The sequence below is a fragment of the Solanum tuberosum genome, unplaced genomic scaffold (genome assembly GCF_000226075.1).
Source record: "Solanum tuberosum cultivar DM 1-3 516 R44 unplaced genomic scaffold, SolTub_3.0 scf00141, whole genome shotgun sequence".
Classification (NCBI taxonomy): domain Eukaryota; kingdom Viridiplantae; phylum Streptophyta; class Magnoliopsida; order Solanales; family Solanaceae; genus Solanum; species Solanum tuberosum.
In genome coordinates, this window is record NW_006239075.1 from 1,416,438 (window position 1) to 1,426,803 (window position 10,366).

General features: G+C 33.4%; 1 protein-coding gene across 1 annotated transcript; it reads right to left on the reverse strand.

Moving 5' to 3' along the window:
• Positions 1 to 1,620: 1,620 nt before the first annotated feature.
• On the reverse strand, positions 1,621 to 8,145 carry LOC102591245 (protein argonaute 2-like). Its single transcript, XM_006353009.2, has 3 exons — positions 7,504 to 8,145; positions 4,160 to 5,360; positions 1,621 to 3,367 (listed from the first exon to the last, which is right to left on the reverse strand). The coding sequence occupies exons 1-3, from the start codon at positions 8,048 to 8,050 to the stop codon at positions 1,960 to 1,962; spliced, it is 3,156 nt and encodes a 1,051-aa protein (XP_006353071.1). The 5' UTR covers positions 8,051 to 8,145; the 3' UTR covers positions 1,621 to 1,959.
• Between the last annotated feature and the right edge of the window lie 2,221 nt (positions 8,146 to 10,366).

A 10,366-nucleotide genomic window follows, 5' to 3' on the forward strand; every position in this document is an offset into this window, starting at 1 on the left:
CATTGTAAGTTCTTTCCATATTAATTCGGGTAAGAATTTTATTCATATTTCTATTAGGTATGTTCACTTTTCTTCCATATTAATTACATTACAAGTTAATGATATTGTCAATATATTATCTATTTTGATTCATTGAATTTGAATTTTTTTTATTTTTCACGTGATGCTTAGTGTTCTTATCGAGGCTTTGACTATCTGAATTTACGTTATGAGATTTTTTCATATTTAAAAATTAAATTGAAATCTTTAGATAAAAATGAAAAGGTCTTTTCCATATACTACGATCCTTGTTGGTAAATATGGCATATTTATCTATCAGAATTACGCATTGTTATAAAAATATTAAAGACAATCCAATAGAATAAAATTGTATAAGAGAGAATCAACAAAAAATAGGAAATGAATAAATCTAATTTGGCCAAAACTTCTAAGGCAACTTACCTTATTTGTCCAAATAATCTAAGGTGACTTACCTTGTTTTTAAGACTATAAAACCTCTTTGCCTTGTTTTTGGAAGTTATTTGAGGATATTTCGGACAAAAATTACATAATTAGACGTACTTCACTATCATATATATTATTATTATCTATACTTTCAAAATATTGTGTATATTACTACTAATTAAGAATTTTCTACCATATGCTGAGAAACATACACTTACATACATGTATTTTTGCTACCAGATACACAAAAATAAGGAGAGAAATGAGCGAGATGGCGAGGGAAGCAAGCGAGATTTTGTTATGTATTCCAGGTACATGCGAATCACGGTAGATATACACTATACACATGTATCTGGTGTGATTTGCATTCAGAAACATAGAAGAGTGGTGAACGCGATGTAAGAGAGGCGAGCGAGATGAAAGTAATGTATATTAAATGATATATTTTTTAAAATGTTATATTATATTTAAAAAGAATTACATATATTAAAGATTCAATTAATATAAAGAAGGGGACAATTTTATTAGTTAGAATAAAAGAGCATATGATGTGGCATTTTCACTTTTTATAGGGAATGATGTTTTGTTCCTCATGAGATTAGATTAGATTCATTTCTAGGTTGTCAGATTTATTTGAATCTCCCCTCTGCACTTCGTCTTCTCTTTAACGTAGTGAATCACTCATCTCTTTCTCCTTTTCTCTCTGATATTGTTTTGTCGTTTTGTTCTTCTCCTCATTTGCTTCAATGGTAATGAAGACAAGTGTGACCAATAATGACGACGTAAAAGAAGTCCATCTTATTTTTTATAAGCCAAGAATCCTAAACAATCAACTACTAAGTTTCTCTATAATACTCTTTTATGTTATTTTTATTTCAATATTAATAATATATAAAAATACTTAACAATATTTATAAAAGTACATTGATCGTGTAATTTTATTATCCTTGATTAGTGGATACGAGTTAATCTCAAGTTTAAAACTCCTTAGCAATCCTTATACTAGTATTTCAAAGTATTTTTGTTTCCTATATTTTTGGAGCGAGTCTTTCTAGTTTTTAACTTGAATATATTAAGGTCCCTCAAGTCTATTTTCCCATTAGTTAGCTCCATGAGGAAAAAACACGGAAGTGAGAAAATGCAATCACATTGAATAACTGAAAGAGAGACATCAAATACCTCAAACACAAATATATTAAGACGAAATTCAACTTGTCTCAGAATACATAATACAAAACACACAATTTAAGCAGACATACTTGGGAGTGGCCTCCCCCAAAGTAAATAAAACACAATCAAACGCCAAACCATTAAGACATCAATGATTAAACTCACACAATAGAAAATAAAAGAAGCATGAAACCCCATTAGATTCACGCACAAACACCTTTGCTATGTCCGACGGAAAGGAGGTTCAAATGCGTTTGGAAATGGGCATCTCCAAAATGTAGACAACCATCTCCTCCCCAGTGGGAATTAATGGTGAAGGAGAACAAAAAGTTGACGGGTCTGCCATCAGACGAAAAACATTATGTCCTGCAAATCAGGGTGCAAATCATAAAATCTTTGTTGAAATGAGGCAGTTGGAGAAGATGAAGTTGTAGACCTAGGAGAGTTCATCTCCATAAGCACCTCTTGGAACATCCGTCCCCTGTAAGCAACAAGGTCTGCATAGTAAACTGGTGGAACAAGTGAAACCGGTTTAGTGCACCGTGCAAAAGTGAAGCACATGTTGTATATAAGCTTCTGTAAGCGGTCAGAATTGAAACCATTATCATCCCATAGAACATGATAGTGAGTTGGCTTGCTGGTACCCAACCCTCCAAAGTGGCTGCAAAGGTAGAAGTCAAAATCAGATGGATGAACAATTATTGTATCCACAACAGTACCAGGAGGCACATTGGCAGGGCCACCCTCAGGAAATAGTCGTGTATGGTGTCTCTTCTGAGCCACAACAAGAGTGATTGCTGGTTGATAGTTACTGTCGTATATAGCCTTCGCCAAATCAACCAACTCTTCATTGAGTACCATATCAAACTGACCCTCACTCACACCATCACGGAAAACAACAATTTTGTTTGGTTTAACCGAATTGAGTTCCGCATAAGTACGAACTAGGTCTTTACACATTTTCCCGAACTCTAGAATCTTTTCAGTCCTGTGTTCCTGTGGAGAAACTCTAGCGGCATATTTATTAGCAGCTGGCCAGTTGACGGTGGCAACAACAGCTGCTATGGATGGACATGTCACATTCTTTGCAGCAGGATGATTAACATCAGCTCCAATGAACATGACATTGTCTTCACTTCCAAAATTAGGGAGTCTATCCATAAGTTCCATATTGCTGCCCCCAAGTTTTGCATTTATCTTCATACAGAGGTTTGCAAGATATTGATCCTGTCCCTTGTTGGCATTAGGAGACAAGCAACACTGGGTTACTACGCCAATTTTTGTCTCAGATACCCATTTAAGATATTTGTACCCATTATGCTTTGATGTCATAACACAAACTATCATTTGAAGTTTACCCTTGATTTCCTGGTCAGCTGCAGCAACCACACCTTTGAGGAGATTTTCAACCTTGCCAACTGCAGAGAGTTCATTCATGTCAGTAAAATGTACTACAGCAGGTTCTTCCATATTAATACTCAACTTTCTGCACCGATCTTTCAATCTGAAGACAAATTCATCAACTCGTAGCCTAAAGAAGGGTTTGCGATCCTGAGAGCTAAAATCTATCAAAGCCCATCGTTGAAGCGCCTTGCCTTCCACCACAGATTTCCCAACAAGATTCCACTGGCATTTATCATTCACAGGAAGTCGACTTTGACCGCCTAGCTTCAAATCAGGGGGAGGAAGAATACGACCCGGAACACGGGTCATGTTCCTATCAACTCCAATCTCAAAATTACGGGTGATATCCCTGCAATAATCAATTGAAAATTAGAAGGAAAAAAGAAAGTCTGTAACAAAAGATGCTAAAAACTTATATCAGTATATCTATCAACAAGTGGAGTCTGAGGAAGGTGGAGTGTACTAGACCTTACCACTACCTCGTGGAGGTAGGGAGGCTGTCTTCGAAAGACTCTCGACTCAAATGAAAACATCAAGAAGAACCAGCCCTTAAAATCTAGAACAGACACAACTATAGAAAGACAGACATAGGAAGATCCCAAAAGGCAGCTTACCATAAAATACCATTCGAAGTCTAATGATAATGTCTAACAGAGAAGAGAATGCTGAGTAGAAAACTTACAAATTTTCAGAGAAGATAGCACAAGTATAACACAAAATATATCACATTCCACAATCAATTCCATAATACACACATGAAAGCCAATAAAATCACAAACAGAAAGAAACCCCCTGATATTTCACATAAAATCTAGCTTTTTTGTTTTCTTCTCTTCCGATTGTAGATGCAAGTCAATCAGATCCCGGTAGTCCCACAAAACCCCATAAATCTTTCATTTAAAAATAAACAAACCCCACAAATTAATCAACCAAAATCATTCATACTAAGGCAGCATAGACTGATTCATCAGCTTAAAAACTCAAATCCACCCAAACAAAAAATTGAGTTGAACTTGAGTTCAACAAGCAGCATAACTGACACATGTATCAAAAACCACACATTTCTTGTCAAAAAGAAGAAATTCAAGAGGAAGCAACAAAATCTCAGATGAATAACACAAAATTTAAGGAATTCACATACCCGCACGGCCCATCTTCAGCCCGTACCATTTCACAAATTGCCTCCCTTCTCTCTTGGGGTCGAGCTAGTGATATGTTCTTCAAAAACAAGGCAGTATCCTTATCCAAATCCTCCTTAGGATACCGTTGTCCCTCAACCAAGACACAGAATTCCATCGGGACATAGTTTTTCTTATTACCTTTTCCAATATCTAATGAAGGAAAATCCTTGAACCTAATCTCCCGCTGATATTTATCCCTGAAGTAGTCAACAAGATAAACATCCCTTGGGGGATCTTTGCCTTCTGGATCTTCAAGGGGAAAAGTAATTTCACGAGTCTTGCAGTCAGTTAGCTGCTTAATAAGAAACTTCTGGCTTGTACGACGATGAATTACCCTGACTTTCAAACCAACCAATGCACCCTTTGCAGCTCGAATGTTGTTCCTGAAAGTATTTTCGTTAGATTCTCCTAAATATTCCTTCAGAAAATCTAGCACTGGCATTGGTTTCCGGAGTGCCAAGACTGAGTAATCTAAGCACAACGCAAGCCCTCCAGATGTAGGCTTTAGGCTCTGCTGAAAACCTCTATATGCAGCAACACCAAAACGAAAGTCATGGTCAGCCAGGTGCTCATTAGAGTAGAAACAACGACCTACAGAAGTCCTGCACCTAGTAGGATTTTCTTTCATAACCAACTCCATTCCTTGTAGTATATCACGAGGAATATGTGATAGGCTTCCACTCAAATATTCTTTCAACTTGCAAAGTTTTAATTCAGCAACAAGCTTGATGGTAATGTCATAAGAGCGTAACTTAACATCTTCCCCGTCAGACCAGTTCACAGCAAAACACCCAGTAGGAAGTTGAACAGCACTGAAAATGTTCTTCTTACCGTCATATGCAGTTTTATCTATGGGAAATCGAGTAGGGTCATCCGTACACAACTTTTCTCTTATCATATGGAGAACAGACTTGTTTGTTAGCTTCTTCACAGGCCGATTCCCATCAGCCTTCTGTTGAATATCCACATCATAATGCATAATGGTAGTCTGGGGATTAAATCTAACAGGAAAATGATTAGCAAGCAGCGTAATTGACTTGACGGCAATTTTTCCAGTATCAGGTCGTGCAATAGGTACACGTTTTTCCTTGCAACTTTTTGGAGGAGATGATGGACTCTGATCTGTAATTTTCAGGGACCCCAGATCAACTTGAACAGGATCTGCCCACAAAAATACAGCGCATTTTAACATTTGTGTACTTAAGCCGACATAAAATGAAAGAAAACACCATGTAGGAATAAATCAGTTGTGACATAAAATGTTATTTGCAGAAAACTAGTGAGCTAGAAAGAACAATCATTTTCATCTGATAAAGAATCTTAAAGTCAAACCACCACAACTAATGGATTTCGAACTTCTGTTGGTTATATCAAACCCCAATCAATATTTTAGTAACACAAAAAGAAGCCTCAAAACTGATGAATAGTTATTTAAAACAGTATGACCAATGTAGCTGAAGAACAAAGCCCAATACAAAACAATCAAATACCATTATTCAAAATAGTTTAGTTTTTCTAGATAAAAGCAGATAGCAAGATATCATATCAAGGTTCTCCAAATTAAGAGAGTGAAAAAAAGAAGATAATCCAGGCCTGCTTTATAATAAGCACTTGCAGATAAAAATAATTATTTTAAAACTAAAACAAAACAAAAATAGACAATATGTACATATATGTGTATGGGTGTGCGTATATATAAACACACGTGCACACGTTATCATTATTCATTCATTATTCATATTCAAAGTGGAAAGCTCCAAAGTGCAAAGTTGGATTACAATTTTAACTCTATACTATATCAAAATATTATGAAACATCTAATTAGTTAAATATTACTAAATTGTAATGATATCATATTATATTCAATTATATATACTAAATGCTAAAAGAGGGAAGGTGTTAAGTCAAAAATTGAATTATGAATATTGTTAAACAACATCAATATTGTGATCTTCTTGTACTTTTTTGTTTTGGCCTTTGTGTAATCTTTAATAACAAACTTAATATAATACTCTTATTGTTAATTAATTTTAAGAACAATTTTATTTTCGAGGATAAAGAACAATTATTATTTTTCAACCTTTGGTATTCTTTGAATTGGAAGAAGAAGAAGAATCTCTACCAGAACCTTCTTTAAAAAATAAATAAAAAACCTTCTCAAAATTAGACAGAAACTAAAACATGTTACATTTTCATTTTCTCCTTTACAAAATATTATTCTGAAAATGGAGTACTTTTGTTCTCCTTTATTTGTTTTAAATATTTACTTTCATAACTCATACTATCTAATTAGCTATTCAATTGTTGTTCTTAGATATTCAGAACTCTCACACTATCCAAATTCATAACCTCCAACTATTTAATTTAAAACTTTAAAATATCTTTTGGTATTCCTCCATCTTAATGTATATAAATTGATCTTTTTAATTTCTTGAATGAATGCCCTACTCAAGGTCAAGATTAACCTTTTCATTATATATTTAAAATAATGAAGCACTTATATCATTATTGTATTATTTGATTTATGCTTTGATGTGACTCAATGAAAAAGACTATTAATTTTTGATTGGTTACGGGAAAGATGGGCAAGAAGACGAAAATTATGCATTGATTATGTATTTCTTTTTTCATTCACTATATTGCTATGATAAAAGTTTAAAGAAGAATGTGTATGTTTTAATCCATTTGTGACTTTATTGAAAGTTTGCTAACTACTAATCAAATCTCAAAATTTATAGTTTTAAAAAAAAAAACTGGGTCGGAGAAGGGAAAATGAGAAATAATTACAATTACAATGTGGTGAATTGAATCCTCCCCAACAAGGTCGGAGTTCAAGTAGTCAACCAACTGAGCTACTAAATTTACAATAGGTTGCTTAAAAGGAATCAATTCTAAAACATTACAATACGCCCCTCATTTGGTATTTCTTATCACACTTTTAAAAATTTATTCCTAGTTGTTGCATTCTATTACTCACTACAGGCATGTTTTTTTCATAGAATTTTTATTGTTCTAATGGATTTACAAAAAATAAGGTGAGACACACGTGTTTAAACTACTACTCCCTTTGTCCCTTTTGATCGGTCATGTTACGCTTTTCAAGCGTCAATTGTTAAGGTTAAATTAAATTATATTAATTCGATATTTTAAACTAAAAGTTTATATATTCAAAAATTATACTAAAAGTTTAAAAAATTGCATATCCACATATTAACTTGTGGTAGAGAATTAGTATGAAACAAAGAAAATAGATTACAATAATAACAAAATAATAATAAGAAGAAAACAAGGTATGAGTTAATACCAGAAGATTGAGGAGGAGGACGATCTACAACCTGGTGCTGCTGATTTCCACCACCATGTTCCTGACTCCTCTGCGGCGGTGGCCGCGCCCAAGCAGTAGCAACTCCGCTGCCACTACCCTGTTGCTGTGGCTGCTGCGGTGGTGGTCGGGCCCAAGCAGTGTTTGGAACGCCACTACCCTGCTGTTGTGGCCGTGGCCAAGCGCTACCACCACCACCACGTTGGACCGGTTGGTTGACCCAAGTACCGCCACGACCCGGATTCTGACTAACCGGATAGTTCTGACCCGGCTGATTTTGCGGAGCCCCACGAATCTGATACTGACCCGATCCCCTTGGCTGATTCCCCCATTGCTGTGGAGGCTGACCCATTTGGGGCCCACCCCTTCCACCACCGACCTGGGGGCCACCCCTTCCACCTCCGATCTGAGGCTCACCCCTTCCACCACCACCACGGCCTTGTCCTTGACCACGACCACGACCACGGTTACCTCCACCTCTGCCGGCGTTATCATCACCGCCACCACGTCGGTAGTTCCCACGGTCCATTTTGTAACTTCAGTAAGAGAGAGAAAGTAAATTCTTTTAATTTTAGTTATAACTTGAGAGTGAAGTACGAGAATCTAGTTGTTAAGCTTATATATAAAAAAAATAAAAAAGGAAGAGGACTGAAGACCATATATAGAGTACACGCTAAGCAAAGTTAAATGACGAAAAAGGGCTTTACTTAGGAATAAATATATCGAAAAGAAAGGAGTAAATGGTAAAGACGTGAGTAAGTGGGGTCTTGTGGAAGTAAAGAATGATCTTGATTATTCCAGAAGGATCGATGAAATTAGCCAAAGTATATTGGAATATAATGAGAAAGTGTGAGGAAATGACGGAAAAATTGATGCGATTCACCTTTTAATCCTATGTTGTTTGTTAAGGGTAGTGTCATAAGAACATGGGCGACAAATAAGGAGAACAAATTTTGTGCTTTTTGCTTTCGATCTACCATCCAATAACAATTCAAAAAATTAATTAAGGTAATTTACTTTTTTGTTTGTTTTCTTTAAAAAAGCAATATTTTTCACTCAATTTGAATATTTTTTTCTTAATAGAGTAATAAAAAGATATTGACCAAAAAAAAAAAAAATCGTTGTGTCAAATCAAATACGTACATCCTAAATTTGCACTCATACAAGTGATACAGGTTAGATATTTGGGGTAAAGGGTAATTTGGGTATTTAATCAATTGGATGAAGTATTGAGCAAGGGAAAGAAGTTTATTGGTAAAGAGATACAACAACTACGTACTAGACTTGACACTTGTCGTTAACTAGTGGAAGAAGCTGTAAGGATAATTAAGAGTATGTTTGAATTGAATTTATAAGATAAAGAATATAAATTTTAATTTATGATTTTTAATATATTTGATTTACAAACCAGTTTTAAGTCATTTTTATTTTTTTCAAACACTAGTAAAAAAAGCTAATTCAAATCTGAAAAATTATTGCACCATGATAAAAATAAAAAAAATAAAAAAAGGATAACTGCACTTGGGATCCCTAAGTTATTATTAAATTAAGATTTTATTCTTTTGCTAGTAAATTTAATTTTGATAATTAAAATAAATTAACATATTATGGGTTAATTAAATTGTTTAATAACTAATATTTCATTAAATTTTCTATAATTCAAAATTATAGGGATCAAAACTACAAATCTCAATTATTTAAAGGTTAAAACAATTAAAGTATTTGCTTCAATTATGATGTATTAATTCTTTCCAAGCACTTTTCTTCAAAAATTATTTCAAATAAATGTTTTTACATATAACGTCAAAACTTCAAAATGATCACAAGTGTTAAGGGAGATTACACCATATTAAATGATATATACTTGATTTATTCATTTGTTGACTTTGCAATTTGAATTATTTGTAACGGAGGCAAAAAAATATATACAAAGTGCAAAAAGACAAAATATGTAATGAAAAAAAATATATAAAAGCTTTCATAATTATTTAACTTGTACTTATATTTACTTTGACTAAATATGATATAAAAGTTTTAAATACCTGATTTATTTTTTTAATTGCTTGTCCTCGCTGATTTTGATTTTTTTATTGTTTGTCGTAAAGTAAAAATTCCTTCTAAATTTTAACATTGAGTTGATGGGTGACTATTTATAGAGCGGACGAGCATCTGCTTTTCATTGCAATTAAAATCATATCATATTTATTTTTCATCTATACGGAGAAACTTTTAATTTATTTATTTTTCTATTTTCTCAACAGATTTTTGATGTTTCTAATATGATAATTTTTATATTCAAATTTCAAACTCGAAACTTTTAATTAAGAGTTAAGTTGTTTCATTCCTGCACCACAATTGATTTTAATTCATATTCTAAATAGGATATATTTCAAGTTTCTTTCCCTATTAATTCGGACAAAGACTTTACTCATATCTCTTAATATGTTCACTTTTCTTTCACATTAATAATTATATTTCAAGTTAAATGAGAGTGTTGGTATATTATTTGATTTGATTCATGTAATCCTACACTTTTTATTTTTCACACGGTATTTGATGTTTTTACCAAGGTTTTAACTATCCAAATCTATATTGTGAATTCTTTCCATATTAATTCGGGTAAGAATTTTATTCATATTCCTATAAGGATATGTTCACTTTTCTTCCATAGTAATTATATTTTGAGTCCATTACTATGTGTGTATATTATCCGCTTTGATTCATTGAATTTGATTTTTTTTATGGTGATTAATTTTCTTGTTGAGACTTTGACTATCCTAATCTGCATTATGAGATTTTTTTCATACCTAAAACTCAAATTCGAGATTTATAGTTAAGGATGTAG